The 26,075-nt window shown below is 35.0% G+C and overlaps 1 protein-coding gene across 1 annotated transcript in view; it reads left to right on the top strand.

The window, feature by feature from the left end:
• The window catches only part of STPG2 (sperm tail PG-rich repeat containing 2), a 181,474-nt gene that overhangs the window by 82,033 nt on the left and 73,366 nt on the right, over window positions 1-26,075 (top strand). The window contains exon 12 of the mRNA XM_087875365.1: window positions 20,164-20,300. Within this exon, the coding sequence (XP_087731491.1) occupies window positions 20,164-20,300 (137 nt within the window). The remainder of the gene's footprint in view (window positions 1-20,163; window positions 20,301-26,075) is intronic.

Here is a 26,075-nt window from a genome sequence, read left to right as displayed (position 1 = left end):
AATGTTGGCACAGTGCTTTATGCAGTCTTTCTTACGTTTCTTTTAGCACAGAAGAAGTTGGGAGAGATGTTTTAAAAATGTGTGCTGAATTCTCTTGAGACAGCAACAGACCGCTTAATATTTTGGACTGTAGTAGTATTAATGAAGAACTCCTGTCAACTGCCTTGTTTAAAATGCTCGTGAACCACATTTAATATGAATACAGATGCCCCTTTCTCTTTCTCTCATGAGAGAACTTCAAATGTTAATACAGTGTGGAAATAATAAGAAACAGAGAAATAGGAATATCAGATGCAGAATAGGAATATACTATATAAGAATTCTTTTTTCCTTTAATGCATATAGATTAAGTTAATAGTTGCTTTTTTCCAAGCTTTCCATACATGATACATTTTTTTAGTTTGAATAATCAGAGCAACGGAATCTCTTAAGTACAAAAAAATACGTTGTAAATTGAGATTTACAATGTTCCCCAATTTTTTCATTGTTCGTTCCTTTTTTGTGAAATTCTAGATAACCTTCAAATTCATTTTAATTACCTTACATTTAAAATTACTTTCCTATGATCATAGTTAGAGTGTTAAAGATAGGCATAAATCAGAATAGCCCTAGATCAGGGGTCTCAAACTTGCGGCCTGTGGGCCAGATGCGTCACACATTGGCCATACCCATCCCCGGTTTACCGAAGGGGGAAAAATGTTGTGATACCTCATGTGACGACAACGTGAGTTTGACACCCCTGCCCTGATCATTTCAACCTTGCACCTAGTCCAGCAGCCTCTAATCTTCTACTCTTACATCTACTGTAGAATAGTAGACTAGATGTTTTTATGATGTCTTCAGAAGACCACGATACGTCTTCTGCAATCATCACTCAGAGAGTTTCCTTAGCTATTATAGTTAGTAGTTAGATTTGACTTGTTCCCAAATTGATTAATTGACCACATGACTGCATGCATTTAATTAATGCATGCTTTAGTTCTCATAATTTTCTTCCTGAGAAGACCAAAATAATAGACAATAAATTAGAATGAAATTCAGATAGTCATAATGTGTATAAGCTGTGCTTCTAGTACACTTTTGAAATGTTTGCTGAAAACATTGGTGTTTTCATCAGAAAAGAATGAAAAGATTCTATATTTTGAAGTTTTTCTTTACTTGTTTAGTTGTCTAGGGAACTGATTTTCCTGGTAGGAGAGAATCAACACCACTAATTTTCCATTGTATGGCATTCCATGGGTTCCCTTTCATGAGCTCAATAATTTTGCATAATTGGACTAATATTTGTTCTTTCTGATGTTTTTTTGTGAACTTGGCTAAACCTTTCAAAGGAAAAATAAAGACATTTTACTTATTATTCAGCTATGTATATAAGACCGTTGAGGTGTAGGAAACCTGACAAAGAACAAATTGCAACCTAACATTTTACATACTGCAGATAGTATTAGCAAAGGCCATGGAGACAATCATATTCAGGCTCAGCTACAGAAAAAATTGAGGACTTTGCAGTTGGGTAATTACTATCACAAGAAAGATGGGCATTGAGGAAGGACTGAATTAAGTAAGAGTATTTAGAAGCAGCAAATTATAATCGTAATTACCAAAGGTGAAGGCCATTTAAGAAAATACATTGATCTATAAGAAGTATTTAATATTTAAAAGCACAGAAATGAAGTTATAATATCAAACATGTCTCTTCCCTTGTTCTCATCAAAGGATTGATAATATACTTGTTCTGATTCTGAGTAGTATGGTGAATATATGTAACTGTAGATGTCTGGGTCTTGGGATACTTGTGGTTGTTTCACATATGGCAAAGTTTCTTGCTGAAACATTGTTTCCATGGATGAAGCTTCATATGCATACCATCCTAAGTTTATGCTTATAGCTTCCAATACAGACAAGGACAGGTTGATAACTTGCTGGTGCATGGAAATATGACTGTTTAAATAATTATTTTAAATAATACAATCCTATATTCCACCATTTGCATTTATAATATTTGAAAGAGGATATAACATATATACAGAGGTTATTTATAGAATACAATCATATAAACCTTTCTGATTTTATCAAGTTATTGTCCTCATGTGTTTGGGCACATGGATATTTCCTTTATTTTTCCCAAAACACCAATCTCCTGAGGTGTTTTTGGTCAAAAGAGAAGGCCCAAAGTTGTCCAGAATTTTCATGGCTGAGTGTTAGTCCTAGCCCAACATTTTAATTAATACAGTATTTTGGGTGTCAAGGAAGAGTTCTAAGGCAATTATAAAGTCACATAGTGCAATATATGGTGCTCATATTTAGAGTTTTAGGCCAGTCAAACTTGCTTTGGTTAACGTGATACTATCCTGCAAAAATCTCAATAGATATTCAAGGAAGGTTAGAACTCATGCTGTTGAGAGTCTTTTTTGGTATCCCTTAGATTTGCTTTTCCTAAAGTTTTTTTTTTTTTGGTAGTTCTGCAACATCTGTGTTTCCTTGTGTGTGCTGAAATATCCCCCTTTCTCAATATGTAATGCTGTATGTAATGGCAACATGTCTCTAATAATTCAATATCAGAGTCTGCTACTATAGCATGAATGTTATTTTGGTAAAATAACCAGCCTTTTTGTGGAATTTAGGTCGTGTTTGTCTTTAAATTATGGAGTAATAGTTTTGTCCTGCTGCTGTTATACAATTTTACCTATCAAAATACAGTACATGCTATATCAATTTCAGTTTTTCTTTGAAGTTCTTTGTTTGAAACATTTATTGTCACAGATAGTCCTTTTCTATGACCATTGGCAATCGGTTGTTTTTATGCAGCCTGATTTAAATAATAATTTTTTTCAAAGTTATCTTACAAATGAGATCAGAATACACTTGCACTACTGGTTCAAATAAACACCGGTGGAAGGTGTAGTTGTATTAATAATTAGTAGATTTTAGAATTCTCTATACCAGAGAAAAGCAGGGGGCATTCTGTGTTGGAATTTTAAATGAAACATCAAAGCTAGTAAAACAAAGAACCCAAGAATACTTCTGGAAACATAAAGATCCACTATTCAATTGGACTTTTCACAATATGAACTTAATAAAACCAATTGAAAAAGAGAAGAAATTTTGCTATGAAATCTTACAGTTTTAGAATTTTATACATTGTAATAAGTTTCTGCCCTTTCAAAATTTGAATATAATATTATAATTTTACAGCAATGTAGAGCTTCTGATTTTTTTTAATCTATACAAAAAGATCTTATGAATTCTTAGAGTAATATATTGTCTTCTTGTCATATATGACCCACAGCAGTGGTGGGTTGCTCCCGGTTCTGTCCGGTTCTTGAGAACCGATAGTAAAAGCGGTGGGAGGCTCCGCCCACCCACCCAGACGTCATAAGGTACGATTTGCACATGCACAGAAACATGTGCGTGCTCCCATTGCGAACCGGTAGTAAAGGTTAGTAGAACCCATCCCTGTGCAAAGAACTCTGCTTTTTAATGTGGTATATTGGAATGGTCAATTGCTCATGACAGAAAATGTTAACTTTGGGATATTGGAAATAGCTAGTTTTTGTCCTAATTTCCACATATTTTCTACTCAATGATTTTATTCCTCCAAAGTTGTACTTCCTTTGATGATCAAAACAGAATTTGCATTTTTGTGACTGAGGTATTCTGAACTAGAACACATGGATCTGAAAGATTAACAATGCAATTTTCTATTATACATAAATTATTTTATTATTACGATCTCACCTTTTAAATATATAATTCAAGGCGGTGAATGGTGTTTAAGACTTTCATTCTAGTTTAGAATGCATATGCTGATTTCACACAATACTATGTTTTGAAAGAGATTTCATTAATGTTTTCCATTGATAACTTATTCCTCCTTTTATGCATCTTCCCTCATACTAATAATGATAGGTTATTTGCATATAAATAGACTTCAGTATTTGCTGAAGCAAAGATCTAATATGTTTTTCTGTTCTATGGCCATTGTTAAATAAGTGGAGATATTGCAATGATCAGCAGTATACATTGTAGTAATTTTGTTGGTCAAATTGTTTGGAGTTCATCAAAGGTCTTTGAGAGTTTTGAACACCACGGAGGGTTTAAATCTCAATTAAAGGAATAGAACCGTGAAAATATCTCTTTTGGTTCCTATGGAGATGTTTTTATACTAATCTTGATAAGAAAAAAATCTTGAAACTTTAATATGAGCTATTGAAAATGTTGATTATGACTCTCAGGGAATCTGTTCTTAATTAGTTTTTTTTGCTCTTTTCCTTCCTGTGTTGCTTTGCCTTCTAGTATCATGTTAGGATTTTCAGAATTTAAATGTCAACAATACTGTGAGAATATTCATTAATAAATGTAGAGAAATACATCCACAAGGTCTTCTTGTCACAATTTGTTCAGTGGAAAAATCAATCTTAAGAGATCGTGAAATAATTAGTATGAAGCTTATAATCAAAACAGGATTTTAACTTTTTTTTTTCTGAATTGAACCTCAGCCATTCCAATTTTGTATGAGGAAAAAGTGTTTCAGAGTTGACAGATCTATAAAACAATAAGTTGATCTGGTTCCTCTTTTGTGCAAATTTCCTCCCTCCCTTTCTGATGAGCATGCATTTGCATTTTCACTCACAAAATTGTGCATGAATGAATGATGAGAGGGAAACTTTGATGCTGTTTCTTATTTAGGAATTTGTTTTATGTTTCAAATATACAGCTTTGGAGCAAACAGAGTGACGACAAACTCTCTTGATGAATTCCAAGTCTCATTCCCTTTCTGCAAATGATAGATAATGGTGCAGCTGAACAATAATTTCATAGACTATTAAAAGTTATTACTATAATATAAAATAATAATTATCACCTCATTGGTATGTATGAACATATGTGTACATTCTTCTGACCAGTAGATGTCACTCATTGTAAAGTGAATGAAGTTTCAGCTTTCATGGGAAATATTAACAATTACTACATGAATGAAATCACTTGAATGAAAGTTTTTGAAAACTGTGGCATTTCTCTTGGATTTTGTATTTATGTTCATACATACAGTACAATATGTACTATTTTATAGAGTTTTTATTTAATTACTTACTAGATATATTTTTATACCTTCTATCACAAAGAATCTGGGAAATTTTCAAGGACAGTATAAGCCGCAGAACATAAATACCATTTTACCCATCAGTAAAAATGAACATTCTACTAACCTAAAACAAATAGCCTCAAATAAATTCCAACGAAGATGAAAGTCAGCACGTGTGCTTGCTTTCTAGAGTAGAATTTTTTGTACAACTTTACATAAAACAAGGCCGATGGTCAGAAGAACCTTAGCGGTAAGGGGCTATCATTGAGGAAGTCTGCCACGAGACCTACAATGCTTTAACTTCATGGTTGGGGAGCCAAACCATCACTTCTTGAGATGATAACTGAAGATAGGTGGGTTTTAGATAAAGAAGACAGTCCTGAGAGTAAGTGATGCTGAGCCATACAGGATTTTATCATGGTTGTAAGTCATGAGAGTCATAAAGCGGGTCACCATTTAGACCCAATTTTACAAACTTTTCCGATTTAAGTGATTGTTAAGTGAACCTGGTGGCCATTAAACAAACTTGGCTGTCTTTAAGCAAGTGAATTGTTCACTATGGGGTGGTCTTTGCCAGAAACTTGAAGTAAACGCTGGTTTCTAGGAAAACTGTCATAAATCATGATTATATGATGGCCAGGGTGCTGCAAATGGCTGTAAATGTGGCTGATTGCGGAGCACCCAAAATATGGTCATGTGGCCATGGGGGTGTGTGATATTGGAACTTTGGGTCATAGGTAGCTTTTGGGAGTGTCCATTGTAACATTGAACAGTCACTGAGTGACCATTCAAGGACTACCTGTACCATCAGTTTGTGTTAGAACTAGAACTTCAATGTCAACCAATACAGTGTTTGTAGCACTGTTGCTAAAGCAGCCCATCCCAAAAGGAGCCAGTATGCTGTATTGAACCAGCTACAGTTTTCAGATCTTCGAGCGGAAATGTAGATTCCTGACTTAGACGTTCTTGAATTACTTTCGAAGGCAGTTTCTTCAAACATATAAAATATTTTCGCAAAATATTGTCTTTTGCTTTCTAGAGAAATCACTATGGAAGAGGTATGGCATTATGAAATATTGGACTTGAAGAAGGCTTGTTACCACTACAGTTTAGGAATGGGTTTTCAGTTGTTTACACGAGCCTTTAAAGATGGTGTTTACGTCTGTTTATTTTTTAAAAAAATCATTTATATTATATTTTTGTAAGCTACTATTTGGACTGAGTATCATACATTTATATTTCTTCTTAAATATTGCATAACTAGAAATCTATGAGCAGTGCTGGATGACCATGGCTATGTCACAAACTAGACTACCATTCTATAAAAATAGAAGCTGTGCTGTAGAATAATATCTGAGATTGTTTTCCTCTATGAAACCTGTGTCTCAACAAAGAAGAATCGGCATGTAATTTATGAAAAATATGGGAGTCTTCAAGGTGCTCAGTATTACAATGGTCATTCATTAATAATAATGGTATGGGGAATGATCTAGGACTACTCAATAAGTAAATAAATAAATGGCTGTATTTATTTTTATCATGCTGATTGTACCCAATAAAGAGTAACTCCAAACTTCTATGAAATTTCTGAAAATGGTATTAAAATGGTATTCTAGTAAAATTAAAATGATCAGTTTTACTGAAAGAGTTGATAACAATAACATATTTTTTATCATATCTCCAAGCACTATTGTTCTTTCTGGAACTGTATTGAAAATTGGCTGAACATGAATATAGAAACAGAAATGTTTATTTTTTTTATGCCACTAGATGTCCATATTTAATAAGAATTGTATTTCCACTCTTGTGTTAACCAAAACTACAATCAGCTATCATTTTGAGTAGTCCTTACAGAAACATAATTATATGCTTTATCTCACAACCAAAGTTACAGGATAAAAAGTGCAAATAATGGGGAATACTGTAGGTAAAAATGTTGTATTATTGGACTTGGATTATAAACAACAATAATTATAGGAACAGTAACATTGAAGGAAAAAGTAGGGGCATGTTCTAGGAACAAGGAGTCATAAATTAGGGTCAAAACCATTCTCAGGTATGAGATCATGAAACAATAATACAGAATAAAGAATAATCTAGGAGGCAAAAATACCTTGTTGCTTGAACAAAACTGAGCTAAAAAAATGAGCAACTTAATTCTGTTTTGTCTAACATGAGGGTCTCCAACCCCTGTCTGTGGACTGGTACCAGTCTGTGGCATGCCAAAAACTGGGCTGTGCAAACAAGCAAAGCCCCATCCATGGGATGCAGGCAGCACATGAAACCATGTCTCCTCTGATCTGTGGAAAAAATCTCCATGGAACCAGTCCCTGATGCCCAAAGGGTTGGAGACCACTGGTCTAACAAGTCTAATCAGCTTTTTCAACATTTGAAGTTACTTCCCAGAAGAGCTGTGTATTGTATTATTTTACCCTATATGACCAAGCACACTTAGATCTAGCAGCAAAGTCAGTTATAAATTAACTGAATTCTCAAGGTTAAATCCTGCACTACATTTGCTTCCATATATCCTAATTAATGAAGACTGCACCCAAGTAATGTTGCTTGCTCAGCAGAGATATATCTTGTTTATGTCTCATGTTTATCCCTGGTTTACTGTATGAAGCTAAGTGCTGACAACCAATGATCTCCGTTTGTTTTGATAAACAGAGGCAACACCTAGAAAATGCTTTTAAAAATGAGGTAGCAGTTTCAGCACATTAAAAGCAAGCACCCTGACAAATAAATTGTGCAGAGGGTGACAAAGATGACACAGGTGGGTGTTGCCTTCAAAGTAACTTTGAATATATTATACTACTTTTCAATGTCATGATTTTCTCTTGGATACAGTTCTTAAAGCTCTGGAAATATTAATCGATCGGGACATTCAACTCATTTAAGTGTAGTTCAGATACTATGCTTCCAAACATATACTAGTAGCGAACATCTCTCTTTGATTTTTTAATTTGTTTTTGAGGCACACACTCTAAAATACCCCCCAAAATAATAGTATTGTAACATTGATGTATTTTAATTCTCCTACATGGCTGTTTGAAGTCATGTTATCTATTTGTTAGTCAACTCATTTGTTATTATTTGCTGAACTAGTGTCAGCCCTTCAACATAGGTTAGATCAGGGGGTTACAACATTACTTTATTATTGTAGGGTAATGTAATCTTGAAAACCTTCCAGAGTTTCCTTCTCCCCCATCATATACCAAATACAATCAAGTTGAGTTTAAGTTCCTTTCTCATGCCTTCATCTTTCCTAGGACTGAATTGCTGTTTCTCTATTGGTTCATTGATTGCTTTCCCAAGGTCATCTCTACATTATATTCAAAATTATAATTGATAGGAAATTAGGCATTAAAAATGAAAATCAAATAGCGTATGTGTGTATATGTATATGTATATGTATACGTATGCCACCTTCTGCCGCATAGCTCCCAGCGACTGGTAAGATCCCACAGAGTTGGTCTCCTTCGGGTCCCGTCACCTAAACAATGCCGACTGGCGGGCCCGCCGGGGAGGGCCTTCTCTGTGTCTGCCCCAGCTCTCTGGAACCAGTTACCTCCTGAGGTCCGGACCATCCCCACCCTATTGGCCTTCCGAAAAGCGGTGAAGACCTGGCTTTTGTGATCTGGCGAGATCCGGCCATGAATGGCGTGAATGAGTTTTTAATGTTTTTAATGATTTTAATTTTTAAATTTTTTTTTTATAATGATTTTTAAAATGTATTGTGAGCCGCCCTGAGTCTTCGGAGAGGGGCGGCATATAAATTGAATTAATTAAATTAAATTAAATTAAATTAAATTAAATTAAATACACACAAATAAAACATCTAAATATGCATCTAATTATTCAATAATATGAATTTACAAGATTTATAGAAGAAGTTAATATTTTGATTTTGACTATCATATTATTAAGAAGTAGGCACCAAGGTACTTCAAATCCATCCTGCATTATGTTTCCTTTTATGTCAGTTTATTTCTTCCAAAAACTGGTAGACAAATGATAGTTTAACCTGGACACTCATAAAACATCCCACTCAAGTAAGCTTTAGATTTGCTTTAAGCTTAAGCAACCACATTATTCATTGGAGGTAATGTAGGTGAAACCTTTTTGCTCTTAGTAAATAAAGATTTTCTGACCTAATCAATTTTGGAAACTAGGATGCCTTCCCATATGGCGGTCAAATCTGTTATTATGGAATAAGGCCCATTTAAGTTTGGTCTGTGGAAGAAAGATCTGCTTTCTATTGCCATTATTGAAGAACGATGCTGTGTCACAGCCTATTAACATATGAGAAACTTAACATGTTCTTCTCTATGAATTTTGAAAGCCTTATGGGAGTTGAGTATAATGGATAGCTCCATTTTCTAGCTGCTACAGTGACAGTACATAATTCAATTGGTTTTGTGGTCAGGAAGTGCAACAGTAGGAGCCTTACATCTGTATCTGTGGAGATGACTACAATTTATTCATAACTTCAGCTCACAAGCATGGATGATCAATCTTTTGTCAAGCTATGAGAAAGAAAAAGGACAGAAATCCTTAGTTTCTGATTGGTGTGAGGAAAAAGCCAACAATGAGTTAACTTCTCTTATCAACCAGCAAGAGATAATTAGGTGAAAAATTTCAAATTAGAAATTTTTGGCCTATTCCTTTGGATGATGATGATGATGCTGTTTGCCTCTTTTGGCTCTGTAACTTCACCCTTAGTTTTCATTCCACTTTTAAATTCTTTATTCTACCTTTTATCTGCTATTCAACATATTCTGCTGCTCTAAAATTTATTAATTGATTCTTTCCTCCCCATTCTTCTGCTCCCCATGATTCCTTTTTTCCTATTCTGATTTTTTTTCAAGCACATTCATTTATAACACGTGGTAGCCTTTGAATAACAGACTCCATTTAGTATAAATAATGATACTATATTGTCATTGATTTAAAATACTCCTATTTCTGCCTTCTGCAGAGTGTGAAGGCAGTGAACAAAATTAATAATAGATTATAAGAGGTTACAATTGCAGTCATAATACCTTAAAACATTAGTAAAGTTTTGTGACATTCATAGGTGCTATTCAGAAAGCATTACATTTCCTGTTCACATTTTTAAGCATTGTGCATTGTATGTCTGCCATATAGGAAAACCCTCATATGTACGAATATACCTTTCTTTAGTATTCTTTTATAAGTGTATTCTTAAGTTCTGTAACAGACTTGAATTGGCTATCTCTATTGATTAAACAGCCTGGGTTCAAGACCCAAAGGCCATGCAATGGGGTAAGTTCCTGTTACTTGCCCCAACTCCTGCCCACCTAGCAGTTGGAAAGCATGCAAATGTGAGTAGATAAACAGATACCACTTTGGTGGGAAGGTAACAGCATTCCTTGCACCTTGGCATTTAGTCATGCTGGCCACATGACCACATAAATGTCTTCAGACAACACTGGCTCCCTTGACTAAGAAACGGGGATGAGCCCCACCACCTAGAGTCGGATACAACTGGACAAAAGAAACCTTTACTTTTCCATTTATTTTATTGGCTAAACTATGCATCTTGTGTGAAATAGTTTTATTTTTCCATCTTTAATTCAGTATGACTGATTCCTGCAAATGTTCATACACGAATTTGGGTATATGCTAAATATACTTCGCTTTTCACAATCGTGGATGTATCCTCCTCAATTGTATCCACAGATCATTTAGACCAGCGCCTGCCAACCCCCGGTCTGTGAACCGGTACTGGTCCGTGGCATGCCAGCAACTTCTCCGTGCAAACAAATGAAGCCCCATCTGCGGGATGCAGGCAGCATGCGAAGCCACATCCCCTCCGGTCCACGGAAAAACCTCTCTCCACGGAACTGGTCCCTGATGCTCAAAAGGTTGGGGACCACTGATATAGACCATCATTTTTTGCATGATGCCTAACTGTAAAGGGGTTTCATGTGATTTTAACTGATTCTCTACTTCCAGAGTTCAAGCATCTCCTCAAACCCCAGCCTAACACATGCTTTGTGATGATAAGTAGTTTGAAAATGACTTCATCTAACTTTTTTTTGCTACCAGGTATCCAGTTAATCTTATAAGATATTTAACACTCACCACCAGTACACATAAAACAATGCCACTGGGACTGGCATACCGTGACTCACCTTTGTAGCATGGTTCCTTTACTCTTAAAATTTGTATTCTATCATATGCCTCTTATATGCATTTTTATCTTTGCCAAACTGGAACAGGGAAGCAAGTAAATAGAAATATGGTTTGTTCATATAAAGGGAACGAATGAATTTGAATTGCAAAATGTCAGGAACAATAATGCTGGATGATGACAAAGATGATGACGTGTCTGTTAAACAAATCTACGTGTAAATGGGTCAAGAGGAAAGGGAAGATTGAGAATTTATGCTTAAATGGAACTGATGAGATCTTCAAGAAAAGAGAGGCGAGAGGTTCAAAGAATAAAATACAGTGTGTGAAGGAGTGGATAGATGTGGTAGAAGTAAGGATGGCTTGAAAGGATATGGAGCAATATATTGATTGATGTTCAATTACATGTGATTCTATCTTCTTTTATTATCTGGTTCTTTCTATTTCGTTAGCTTATTATTGCTTATTCCCTTTCTGCCATTTTCATAATATTGCTTTCCCTGAAAGTGAGTAATGCTTCCCTCTTGTCTTTTCATGTGGGAAGCTTGAAGGAAGAAAGTCAGTGGGTTAGCTGGCAGGGAAGGTTGCAAGTTGCTTGGCTAAGTCTTTACCCCTCAGTCTCCCTGCACTTGTACTGTGCTAGCCAGTTTTGCACTCTAGTACATCCTCTCCAACCTATATTGCACCCCTGTATATCCTCCCTAACATGCAGTCTTGCACACCATCTCCGATCTGTGCTGTACTCTCACACATCCTCTCTGATCCTCACTGCACCTGTACCCCTTGGTCTCCGCCCGTGGCAGCCGCCACTACTGCATTTCTCACACATCCCTTGCTCTCTTTCCCCATTTGGCAGCAGGCAAAATTCTTGCCTTATAATGCAATATTTCATCCAATTGAAGATTATAACCAAACAGTCATGAGAGTTTTAGTACTAATAGAATAACATAATTGGAAGGCACTTTGGAGGTCTTCTAGTCCAACCCCCTGCTCAGGCAGGAAGCCCTATACCATTTTAGACAAATGGTTGTCCAGTTTTCTGCCAAAAGCCTCTACTGTTGGAGCACCCACAACTTCTGGAGGCAAGTTGTTCCACTGATTAATTGTTCGGTTGGGAAATTTCTGCTTAGTTCTCAGTTGTTTCTTTCCTTGAGTTTACTAGTTACTCCTTACTAGTTTTAAATTTAAGTTAACCTTGCCCCTGTTTATAAATGAGGACTAGTAAGAAGAAACTAGATTTTTTTTTTGTATGAGTTGATGTAGAGAAAAAGGTTCATGGCAAAGGTGAACAGTAGGGTTCTGTTCCACAACAGTGAATATAGGTGTCATCTAGCATTAAGATAGCACTCATTTTCAACGCTTCAATGATCCGAAATGTCAAAAAGCTGACTTGAAGAATAGACTGGTAGACTATGGTGTTGATCTACAATTTAGATGGTTCATGGAGGGACCCTCGAAACCCAAATGGTGGGAGGAATGTGGTCAGTAATATCTGCTGAGGTGGTTACAGCATCAGTGCAGTCTGGGAAATAGTTCTGTATTAACTCTTTGCTAGAGTGATGACCTGATACCTAAGCTGTTTTTTTAAAAAAGCTAAAAAGAAAAAGAAAATGATAGAAAGAAAGAAAATTTGCATTTTTTTTTTCTGAAGAATTTTAGACCCAGAGAGATGAATTAAGTCTTCCTGGTAACTTGTTTACATAGTCCTGCATTAATTCCCAGGAGAACATCTGTATTTGCTTTATCATAAATTTACTCATCAAAGAATAACCCTAGTTATCTTGTCATAGAAGGGGTAGTTCTCTGCTGTTTCAGATAAATTCTCTTGACTCCTAGAGGAAACCGTATGCACCTACTTTGTGGCAATAACTGGGCCACAAATCAATAAGATAAATAGTTGTCCAGTAAATATTCAATATATATTCAATATTCTTGACACATATGACACATGTGAACCTGCAGGTTAGTGTTTACACTGCAATACAAGTAATTACTCTCAGTACTGTAGGATTGCAGACAATTATCAATTTAATTAATGTATATAGGTCATGGACTTCATGAAAGTTTTGATACAAATCTTTTGTACACCTCCAGACATGTTTCAATTAACCACCATATCTACTGGCCTATGCAATATTAGTAAATCAGTACTAGTACAGTGTAATTATTACACAGTGTAATATATGATTATAGAAATAAGCTGACATGTATGTTGAGTAGAAATTACATATTTAACAGGCCATATCCAGTACAATTCATGCCATCTGGGCTAGTGCAAATTCCATATGAGGTTTAATCTTCTGCCTTAATTTTTCTTCTAATATGGAGGAAAGGGATTTGCATACGTTCAGAGAGAATGTTATAGCAGCCATTAAATTTCTGTCCTTCATCTTTAATGTTGCATAATCACTTTTCTCACCCCCACCATTATTCATATTTAGCATAAGAGCTATCTGGAGAATACCTACAAAATATCACTTGCACAAGGCCAGTGTTTTACTCTACATTAAAGGTCTCCAAGCGTTTCTTTTATGGACTTAACCTAGAGTGACTTAGAGTAAAACGTGATTTCGGAAGTGCTTTGTGGAAAGCACTGCTTTCTTGAAAACTCAGCAGCTTTAATCATATCTTCCTTGCACAGATTGTTGTGAATACTCCATTGAGTCCTATTAACCTAAATGTTTTCCTTATCCAACATTTATAGCGTACGGTTCTAGAAAACAAACTCTCTTTGTTGAATTTGCCTTCTAAATTAATGGCACAAAAAAACTTACAAGCATACTTCATCCTTTGGGGGAGACATACTTTATTGGTTTCCAAGACTTCAGTATATAAAAAAAAGTGGAACAATTACCTAAAGCAAATTGGAATATTTTCTTAATGCTTTTTTAACATTCACATTTGATGGTTGTAATATTAAAAAAATAAATTAAAGTTAACTATACATTTGGGACATATCACAGAGAGAACCTACAATATCAGATGATATGTGATACAACATACTATATATTATAGTGCGTTTTGAGCAAAATCTTTGTGCAAGTTTAACAATGACAGTTATCAATAAATATTAATTTTGCTTACTTATACCAAGATTTCAACATTTATACCCTATGAAACAGAAAAAGAGAATCACCAAAAATTCACCTTGTATTTTGAACTTTCTGAAGTGAAAAGAAATCTGAACAAAAAGAATGTTATTTTGGCAGACCAAGAATCAAAATCTCTTTTTTTTCTATTTGTTTGTTTGTTTTTACCGTTGCCTTGTTTCGGGAATTACAGATTTGTGTATATAATATAATATATATATATAATGCATTTATCATTCAATGTGCATTTGTATGTATATATTTACAAGCAAAATGTAAATAGCAATGAATCAGTCTGATAGTTATTTTGCCCTCTCTCTATAGAGGAAGTGTAACATTAACTATCATGGGGGCAGGGGTAAGATTCAGCCGGTTCGGGCCAACCGGTAGTTGTGACCTGCAGATGTCCCCCCCCCCTGGTGCTATGCCATCCTATTTAGCTGTGTTTTTAAAGCTGTGCGGATGTATGCAAGTGTGTGTGTGAGCAAAGCGCATGCGCAGAATGCCATACATGCTCACATTTTCAGTCCTGGGGCGAACCGGTTGTTAATTCATGTGCTGCCCACCTCTGCATGGGGGTAAACTGGGGGGGGGGATAGGGGCTCATGTTCGTGTTCTGGGATTTACTACCAAGCAACTGATGTCCTTAGTTTCCCTAAAACACCAATTTGATGAAGCACATTCAGGGTGATTGAGACACCCCAAGTTTTATTCAAGTGATATGTCTCATAATTTGCCATGCAGCATTAAAAAATATTTTCACCTCCTGTATTAATTATTGGGGAGGGCACATCTATCAGTTAACTGCAGCAATCATCACCTGAGGAATTGATAAATTTATGGCCATGTTCAGTGTAGTAACAGTGCAACCAGATTGGAATGCAGACAGTATATGAAAGAGATTTTACTGAATTAGAGGTAGAATCCTAAAGATGTGGCTGTAGTTTTTTCAATTTAGTTTATATGGCAATGAATTGAAATAAAATCAGAGTGGCTTATAACAAAACAAAATAAAATCAATAAAACCATTAGAATATCGGCAGATCAAAATAAATTACAATAAATACATTAATGCATTAACTGAGAATCAGTGTGGTGTAATGGTTAAGGCACCAGGCTGGAAACTGGGAGATTGAGTTCTATTTTTACAGTAATTTTATTAAAGATTATAATTGCAACAGTAAATACAAACTAAAAAACGAAGAGTAAAAGAAAGAGTAGATGGTACTGAAAAGAAAAAAATAGAGAAATAGAAAATAACAATAAGTGAGAATCAAGAAAAGAAACATAAAGAGGTGACTTCTCACCCTTTATTACAAGTATTTAGTAACTTATCACCTTCTCCTAAAATATAACAAATGATCTCTTCTTCATGTATCCCATCTCTTATCTATAAACAAATCCATAAAGCATTGTTAATTCAGTCCTTGTGTCTGCAAAAGTCCATTAACAGTGACCATAAATAACATCTATTTTAACCTCAATCAAATAAATCAACTTTACATTCCTTCCTTAATTTCCATTACTCCATTCAAATAATGTTTCAGAAGTTGCTTTATTTTTATTTTATTTTTCCATTGTCCCTTCTCACAAGATTCTTCAGTATTTTAACAAGCCTCTTTTGTAAATCCAGTGTAAGAAAATGATCCAGGTCATCTACATATGCAGAGCTGATATGAAGAACTCATATATGTGTCTACACAATATGAAGTCAAATGGGAACCATTTGAATGTTCATTTCCATATGTATATTGAAATATGTATATGGAAATATGGAAATATAATTTACTTTAATGAAGATATACTGTCATGTATTACCAAGTTATTTCTGAGATTAATATTTTTGCTTTGGGATTCCAAGAAAAGGATATTTTTGCATTCTTTATGTTGGACATTATGGGAAGGAAGGAAGCCTTAGAACTACTTGGTTTGCATAGTTCTCTATTGTAATTGAAAGTGCATTAATATAAAAGTGAACTGATAACACAGTGCAAAAGGCAGAATGTCCACAGAAGAGGCAAAGGGTATTAGAAAGGCAAAAGCAGCATTTTGGCATTATGTTGCAAGACCTGATGGAAACAGCGAGAGGCTGCATACTAAAAAAATGGATGCTTTTTAGTATTGTTAGCAAGTTTTGAATGATCACAAGAGCAGTTAGAGCAAGCAGAATCAAACTAAAGTTATGTGGTGCATTACATTTAATGTATCATGGATTTTTGATGGCAAAATCCTACTTTTATGCAAAGATGATTAACACATGAAGCAAAGCTCAAAGTGTTTTTTATTCAACAACCTTAGTTGAGGAAAAATTGGTTACCTATATTATAGCCATATAGGTAGTAACTCATGGTTAATTGTCATTAGTTGCTTCCTTTTTCACAATGTCACAATGAGATACAACTTTCTCCCAATAATTTTTCATTCCCTCTCCAGCAGCAATGTAGTGACATGGTATTCTCAGTATCTCCTGTAAATCCTACCTCACTGGTCTTTCCACCCTTAAACATGGAAGTCCATAGTCCTTTCATCTCATTACTTTACCACTCAAATCTTTCATATAACTAACGACATAAATTCAAGCCTATCCTATCTTAAATTCTTCTTTAAGATGTCACGACTAGGAATTTCCAATATATTTTAGTGATTTAAAAAAAAAAACAGAGTTAATTCTTAGCTGGCATTAATAATAAAATGTATCATATTGCATCACATGTATTACATGTATAAAACATACCTTGTCATATCTTATGTATTACATATATACCGGTATGTATAGGTGAAGTATAAATTGTTATAAAATAAACAACTGCATCAAAAGGGGAAAAAAAACAACCCTTAAATATCACCTGTTTAATTTAGATAAAAGTCCTTTGTTTTTGCAACCCTTGATTGTAGATTATATATAAACATTCTGTTTTTACCTAAAAGTACTAGCAAAATGATTGGCAATTTAATTGTACAAGATCCACGTATCTCTTGTAACAAAATTTGGACAAATGCTTCATTTTGCAAAGAATCATTTTGCAGTTCTCTTTGACTGTAGTAAAAAGATACTTGGTGAGGTTTTACCGCAAAGATATCCACTTTAAATTACCCATTGTTCATGTTCTGGGCTTGTTTGCCCTGTAGCAGTGGTTGACATTTCATAGAGATTGAACCTGTATAGGGCCAGAATATATATATAATTATAAGAATCACCTTTTCTTGATTTTCCCATTATGTACCAATCATGGGAAAGGCAAGTATTTCTTAGGTGCTTTGCTACAGTAAGAAAAAAAAAGTTTATTTACTGACCTGTAATTAGAATGTGGCATTTTTGTAAATTAATTGAAGACAGCTTTTGTATAATTTGGTACTCAACAGGTGCTGCAAGATGTGGTAATGCAAGTCTTTGATCACATATTCAGCAGTATATAATAACTGAAGCCCTCCCAGTATGACCCCCAAATAAATTTTCAAAATTTAAATATGCTAAAACAGGCTTTTATTAGGGATTATAACAATATAATTATTTGTTTATATTTAACAATACAATATATTTATTATAATTATAATTTGTTATAAACAATATTTTAAATATGAAGTCAGAATTACTTTACCACTTTTGTCATCTCCCCAATTAATGTAAACTCAAGGTCACATTTTGACCCAATTTATATACAGTAAAGGGTGCCCGAGAACCGCTAAATTTATTAATTTTTCCAGGCTTTGCATTAAACATAAAGGGGCAGGCAATAATCATTATGATGTGTATTGGGTCAATCAGTCTTTCTCAAACCAGCTCATCTCATAGGATGATTGTTGTGAAGCAGGAGTATTAGGTAGCTTTTTCAACTGTGTGTGTGTGTGTAAGAAACATCATGAACACTTACCCACTTAGGACCAAAGAATAAAAGAAATATACTAGGTTTTTTTAATTATTAAGCAGTGGCATCTTACAGGACCAAGATGTGCCTTCTTTGTTGTGGCTCCTATCTTGTGAAGCAGCATCACCTCTCCCTTAAATTGGCATGGCCCTGATCCTGTTGCCTTTTCAGAATTTTCCTTTGAATATACTTTGGGTTGTTAGGTGAGAAACAATATCCTGCCTCAAAATAATACTGTCTTGATTCTATTTGGCATGGTATGATAAGAGTAGTGAAAAACTCTGGAGGCTTTCAAAATTCTGTTATTACACTCGTTAGCAAAAGTTGCATTTCTGTAAAATACTTGCATTGTCTGTTTCTTGACCTCATTTAGCAATATGGTAACTGTATAAATTTTTGAGAGGGAGAGGGGGAGAGAGAGAAGTCAAAGCTACTATGGAGAGAATATGTAGAGGCTTAGCTTCCCTTCTGGTTTTTTTCAGCCCCACCCAATGTGGGCTCAGAGTAAAATCAAAGAAATATTTAATGCAGTCTGTAGGTGTCCTCAAAAGCCTTATTTCTGTATAGCAGTAGCAGCAGGAAGAGACGCTTAACCTGATGATGATTCTTTCTTCCATTTTTTTCTGCAACACCACTAACCAGGGAGTTCAGTAGCTTCATACAGTTCTCTGTAATTCCTCTTTGATTAGGTTAGTGGGTTTTCATTACTCTGGCCACCTCTAGTCTATAACCTAATTAAGCACATTGTGCAGAGATTAAGTCTAGGTTAAAAAAAAAAAAACATTACGGCACAATTATTACTAGTCATAGGGAGGGAGAAGATAGTTTAGGTAGGTACAATCATACCAACAGAATAAGGGAACTTTCTGTTTAATTGAGCAAAATTACTCCGGCTTAAAGAAAGCCTCTTAATGATTGTGCCATTTACTCTAAAGGATTCATGAGAAATTTGTGGAACTCAGTTGGGTTAATATGCAAATCTGTTGGATTTTGAAGCTTGAGTGTTGTGTTGCACTTTTAATCTCCAACGGGTTTCAAGGTATTTAAATTGCATATAATCCTATGCTTTTGATCTAAAATAATGTTCAGAAGTAGCTCCTGTGGAAATAGGTTCGTTCATGAATATCTGCAGCTATGATGTTGCCGAGATAATAACTTATTTGTCTTTTCCTAACCTATAAACATTTCTGACATCGGTTGAGGTTTTACTGCCTACGTCAGTGAATTGTTCAGTCTCAACTATTTTGAGCCCCACAGAGAAAAGGTGATTGTAAATATAATAAATACAAGCCGTGAGGTGTATTTTGCTAAGATCACTGCTTATTGTCACTGTGTACAGCTGTCACATGCTGACCTTTGTTACTGTGAGTTTCATCTTGCAGTTTGAGAGAAAGAAAGTCTACTTGCTCAATGAAATACTTTTTTTTTGTTGTGGTTCTCTTTCTTTTTGCACCTCAGAATTTGATAGACACCTACCACAAAAAAAGAACAATTTGTTCATACCCTGCAGATAATATTTCACAAAGGAAGAAGTTATTCTTGGCAGTGCCTGAGAATGTCTTGCAGGCATATAATGCTGTAGCATTGTTGAGACCGAGTGTGGGTCTTTGCATGGCCTGGTTTGGACAGTAGCGCCTAGACTTCCTAGGTAGTTCTGCTGGTAACTTTCCCTCAAAGAAGTCTATTGCAAATGTAGAAAACATATATCAGCCTGTTTATGGATAATTTAGGTAAAGTTTATATTTTCTAAAAAAAGAAAAAGAACCAATACACATGAGATATTACATTCTGATAATAACATAAAGGATTGCGGTAATGATGTGAACTGTTTTCATTTTATGTTACTCTGGAATGCTAACTCTCATAACTTGTTTCTTTGTCACAATCTGTATAGTTTGATGATAAACCTCATGTATGAAGAAAATATGAATTTATCTTTCTGCATTTCCTTTTTTATTTTTAGGACCAGGGACTTACAGCCCAGTAGTTGACCAGCCAACTACTGGAGCAAAATTGTCTTCTGGAATGACAGTCTGGGTTTCTCAAGAACCACGTTTTAAAGATGCAAAAGTCAGCAGTCCTGGGCCTGCTTCATATGAGGTGGGTTGACAACACAAAGTTATTTGGCAAATGGTTAAACCTGGTCATCCCTTCTAATTATGTACATAATAACCTGCAATACTGGTGTCATTTTGAGATCTAACATCAGGAAAGCAAAAGGTTGGATTTTTTTTTTCAAGACAGGAATATGGCAACCAAAGAATGTTGTATCTATTACAATGTCAAGTTTGTGCTATAACAGCAGGTCTTCCGAGGGAGTTTGCAGGCTTGGTTAGAAGCATTTGGTCCATGGAGGAAGTGTACAGTTAGTTAAAAGGCTACATATAGGGTTTTATGTTGTTCATGAGATGTTGATAAAAGACGTAGCCTAGAGATCATTATGAAAATGATATGATTGAACATGTTAAAATATGGCTTAAGTGCCTTTTGATTGAGATGAATTGGCTAGAGTAGCTGTTTTAATTTGGTGTTGCAGATATGAACGTGCCTTAACTTAAACTTTTTCCCAAAAGGTTAGATCAGCGTTAGCGAACCTTTTCGGCACTGAGTGCCGAAACGGGACTGGGCGCGCATCTGCAGGGAGGAGCGGGGGGAGAAGCACCAGAAATCAGAAGAGCAGCTCCCCGGTGCATGGGAGTGTTGGAAACCGGAAGAGCAGTTTCAGCTGAGCTTCTGGTTTCCGGCATGCGCGCCGATCACCTGGTCTTCCGGTTTCTGGCACGCATGTGTGCGCGAAGACCATGTGTGCCAAAACCCAGAAGAGCAATGTGCAACGGTTGGTGTGCCCGGAGAGATGGTTCTGCATGCCAGTTCCAGCACGCGTGCCATAAGCTCGCCATCACAGGGTTAGATGATTTCCAAAACTGTCACATAAAGGACCCTAATTTGTAGAATTTTTGATGTTATAAATGTATGGCATTTTCTGCAGAGTGAAGCTAGTCAAATATTATTCTATTTCCAAAGACATTTATTCTTTTGCAGTTAAACTGTGTAAAATGAAATATAGGTTTTGCATTCTGGAGCCCAATTTATCTTACTTAGATCTACTTGTTACATGTATAGTTTAATCTTGTATGGTATAACCTTTATTGTGAGCCACTAAAGAATTTGGTAAAGAAGTAGGATACGAATTTATGTATTGGTAAAGATTTATTAAGTAGTCAGGGAGCCTTTATCCACCAGTTGTGATCCTACCTGCGATAACACATGCCCCATCACTATTTACTTAATCACTATTTGCTTTTATCACTGCAATATGCATTGCCTTTGAAAGCTATTTGGAAATTTTAAGTAGCTCAGACCACAGTAACCTAGTTGTGTTTGGGTATCCATCATCAGGAATATAGTATATCTGTGTTTTAGACTCTGCACTTGGTTACTATTAGCTTCAAAGTGAAGTGTTGGCTTATATTTTTAAATATCTTTGGCCTCAGAGTGCTTGCAGAAATGTCTTCTCTGTTTAGCTATGTCTCCCCCCACTCCCCCCCCCCCGCAAGTTAGCACTCCTTGGAGAACCACATATGCCCCTCTCCACATTTTTGTAAGAAAAGGCATGACTACACATTGGAATGCCATTTCTCCAAAATTTGATATGTTCTGACTCAACTGGAGTTTCTACAAGCTAAAAAAGAGAGTTATTTCAGGTAGTCAGTGATGGGATCAGCTGCCTGCCATCATACTGATTAATGCCTGTTAATTCATTAATAAATACCCCCCCTCCCCACACTCAATCCATAAGAACAGATAAAAGCTGAAACTACATGGACAATGTGGAATAAAATGATTTAAAAATGCCAGAAATCAAACAAAATAGAACCCAAAAGTACAACAGTATATTGACTCCAGGGAATAAAGCCATATTTCCCCAGAAACCTAGCACAGAGAGCATTATTCTTATCTCTGGAAGATGCTATTAATTTTTCTAATCCAAAATGTTGAGATGCTAATATGGCTATAACTGGTAAATGCCTTTAAATGCTTTTCATGCATGATAGATTAAATAGTACAGAAAATATAAGCACCAAAGCCCTCCCGTATTATGTATATTTGTGGTTTTCAGCTTCTGAAATATTCTTTCTCTTGCAAAGTTTTTGTGGCTATTTGCATGTATAATTGCCCAGAAGTAGGCCAAGACTATCCTGATCAAGGAAATCTTGGAAAAATAGCACCAACTGATTCTTTTTTTCCTGGCTATGATTCCAGGCTACCAGAAATGTATTTCCATGCAACTCTTCTTCAATTATATTTTGCAAGTTTTCATTATTACAGCTGGCTCTAGGCCAGATAGGAGGTTAATGATACACTTTCAGAAGACAATGAAATGTTCCATGTATATATTTTATGTGCTTTTTTGTTCTAAAATGCTGTCAGTTTTAATCTGAAAGATAGTCAATATTCTTATTATATCAGTGCTGTTATATGGACCTTTATGAATGGAGTAATTCTCCTTAGCCATCCTGGCATGGCTATGAATGAATGTTCCTACATTTCTTTTAGACAGAGAGAAGAGAAAAGGAAAGAATGAGTGATTTATCCTATACTAGCTAAAATATAGGCATTTATTTAAATAAATTGAATAAAACATTTACTGAATTTTGTTACATTGAAATATAGGCCTAGTTCATACTGTCAATGAAAAATGTGAATAATAGTTCGTATTGCCAAATGTATTCTACCTTTCTGATCTTTTCCAATGTCACTAATATCAAGTATAGCAGAGTGTCTGTTTCACTTAATAAAGACACTTCCAGGTAAATTCATCCAGAGTCATGTTTTTAAAATTAATACACTTCAATTGCTCTGTATGAATACTATGCTGGCAATATCCCTTGAAAGGGCACTGCAGGTCATAGCAATATGCACTAACCTCCTCTTCATTTATTTTAGTCAAAAGGCCTAATGCAAAACATTATGTAAAAAACCAATTCCAGAGCTGGTCTAAAATGGAACAAATGTAATCCTTTCTTTAAATCGTCTTTAAATCAACCCACAAAAATACAACTCTGCAGATGAACGGATAAATCTATACAACAAACAAGCAAGAAGACATGCATAATAATTTTCTTTATTAGAAAACTCTGTCCAGAGTTTTTCACCAAAGACTTAACTTGTTCAGTGTAACCTTCCCTAGTTGATGTCCATATAGATACTAATGGATAAACTAGAATTCTTAGAATAACCAGCCTGCACATGGCTATCCAAGCAGTATAGACAGTATCTAAATCATATGCAAACAAACAAAACTGGTTTTCATCTTATATCTTATTTATTGCTTATTTTATACTTAGCCATATCATTTATTGCTTCTTTTATACCCAGCCATTCATCTTGAAAGTGTCGCAGATTATTAAATTAAAAACTAGAAAGGAATCCTCTTCCCTCAGAACTATATAAAGAGGTTGAAGAAATATATATGTTGATATATATGTAAATATAAATATATAAATTATATATTTATAATTATATAAATTATAAAGATATTATATAAAGATATAAATATATATGTTATATATGTTGAAGAAACGAGAGGAGTTAGAATGGGAAAATACACCAATTCTTGAAGTGTTACCAGTCGTATAATAACTAGCTGTGATTACATGGTTTGCTCAGTGAGACCGAGTCACATCATCAGTCAATAGTAGTTGTTCCCCATCGAATAATTAATCTTGATTGCCTTAGTCAGACCCCCAAGCTTTAAGTCAATATTTTATTATGTCACATGAATTGTCACATCTCTAATCGGGGGCTTTGGGATTAAAGTAATAGTTAAATATTCAATGGGCTATAAATACTAGAGATGGAAAGTAAGTGACTTACAGACGGGTATCCACATACCATTTAAAATAATAGCAATAATAATAATTACACACACACACACACACACACACCTATTAGGCTGTTTGTTTTGGGGTATGCAAGATGTAAAGCAGAGAGTAAAACATTGTAAACCTAACAAAAATTGGGTAGACATTATCATTAAGTTCACATCAGCACCATTCACTGTACCTTTCCAAATTTTTCTATTACATCCTTATGTTCACAAATCCATATTCTGCCCTCTACATTGCATGGTCTCCTTTTAATCTCCTTTCAATTTCAGCATCTTAAATCTAAGCACTTTTTGAAAAACATCCAGCAGCGTAATTTATATTTTATTTTTCCACAGATGTGCAGGTATTTACTGCAATGGTTAATTTATATACTGTACTTACAAATTAGTATCATTTAAAACAATTTCTATCTATTAGCCATTTTTACAACAGTTCTGTCATGTTGACTGTCACCTCTTAATTTTGACAATATAAAAGTTGATGTCTTTTAATATTCTGAAAGATCAACATGACTGTTCTTTAATGAACATTTTTTATGAAACATCTTTCTGCTGTTGGAAAATATATTTTTAATTAGGTCTTTGGCTTAACATAGGCTATAATATGAAAACCTGGAAAATTTAACTGAAATGAAATAATTCTGTAGAGGGATGTTTTTTCATTTGGAAAGTGTTACTACTTACAGGAAATAGTAATAGCACTTAGACTTATATACCGCTTTACAATGCTTTATAGCCCTCTCTAAGTGGTTTACAGAGTCAGCCTATTGCCCTCAACAATCTGGCTCCTCATTTTACCCACCTTGAAAGGATGGAAGGCTGAGTCAACCTTGAGCCCGGTGAGATTTGAACTGCCAAATTGCAGTCAACAGAAGTAGCCTGCAGTACTGCACTCTAACCACTGCACCACCAAGGCTTATTGTTATAGGCAATATATTTGAGCTTTTGTTTACTAATTTATCTAATATTTATTCTTAAAACTGATCCAGAAGGAACGTGGGTATTTATTATGTTACATTATATACTACCAGACATAGATCTGTTGAAAAGATAATATTTAAATGTACTTAAATGCTTGAATTGTCAGTATGGTTAGCCATAAGGAAAATTAAGGACGTAGAATTCTAAGCAATGTTCTGCTAATTTATTTATTAAACAAATTTATAAAGCCACCCAACTCACACTCAGGTGGTTTCGGGTGGCTTACAATGTTAATGTACTGTTACACTAACTTTACAGTAAAACTAATGTAACCTTCCTCATGTACATCCACACATTTTCATAGTAGAAACTTAATGTGTATTCAGATGATTTAAAAAAAAGTATCCTTTCTCTTTAATCCTCCATATATATAGTGCCTCTGTGGTGCACCAGTAGTCTTAAACCTGATTTGCTCATTTGCCTTTCATAATCTGTGTGATGGATTACTGTCTGAGAAGACAAATGAGGACAAAGAAATTGGGATTCTGTAGTTGAACGGGCCAGAGCATCTCAGCAAATTTATGTTGTGCACTAAATTGCTTGCCAGTTCTCCCATGAACTGCATACACTCCTTTCAGTATACTTCAGATCTTTGAAATGCAGTGACTTTGGTGATCAAAACATAGAGGTCCGTGAACAAATGAATCAGAATTACATCATTGAAAGACTGTAAAATATGCTTTAATGGAATGTATAGAGCTTTCTACATCATCCAAACTGCATATGCTGGTGAGATGTTAGCTTCTGATTTATTTATTTTTGTTTTTTGAGAAAGAGAATAAATTATTAATTCATTTTTCCGGGTGACTCTAATGGCATTCTTCCCCTGACCATTGTTTGCCAAAATGTTGTGGATTTTAGATTAATTGTCAATGAAGCTTTGAAAATAAACCTATCATGATGCTATAAAGACTTAAACCATGAGTTAGTGCTATGTTGATATGCTGAAAGGAAAATCAGCTGAGGCTTCAAATCTCAATTGCTGTTTGTTACAGCTACCACTC

The sequence above is a fragment of the Pantherophis guttatus genome, chromosome 8 (assembly GCF_059756535.1).
Source record: "Pantherophis guttatus breed Tessera chromosome 8, ASM5975653v1, whole genome shotgun sequence".
NCBI classification, from domain to species: Eukaryota; Metazoa; Chordata; class Lepidosauria; order Squamata; family Colubridae; genus Pantherophis; species Pantherophis guttatus.
The sequence above is the reverse complement of the archived record's forward strand: the minus strand, read 5'-3'. Positions and strand labels throughout refer to the sequence as shown.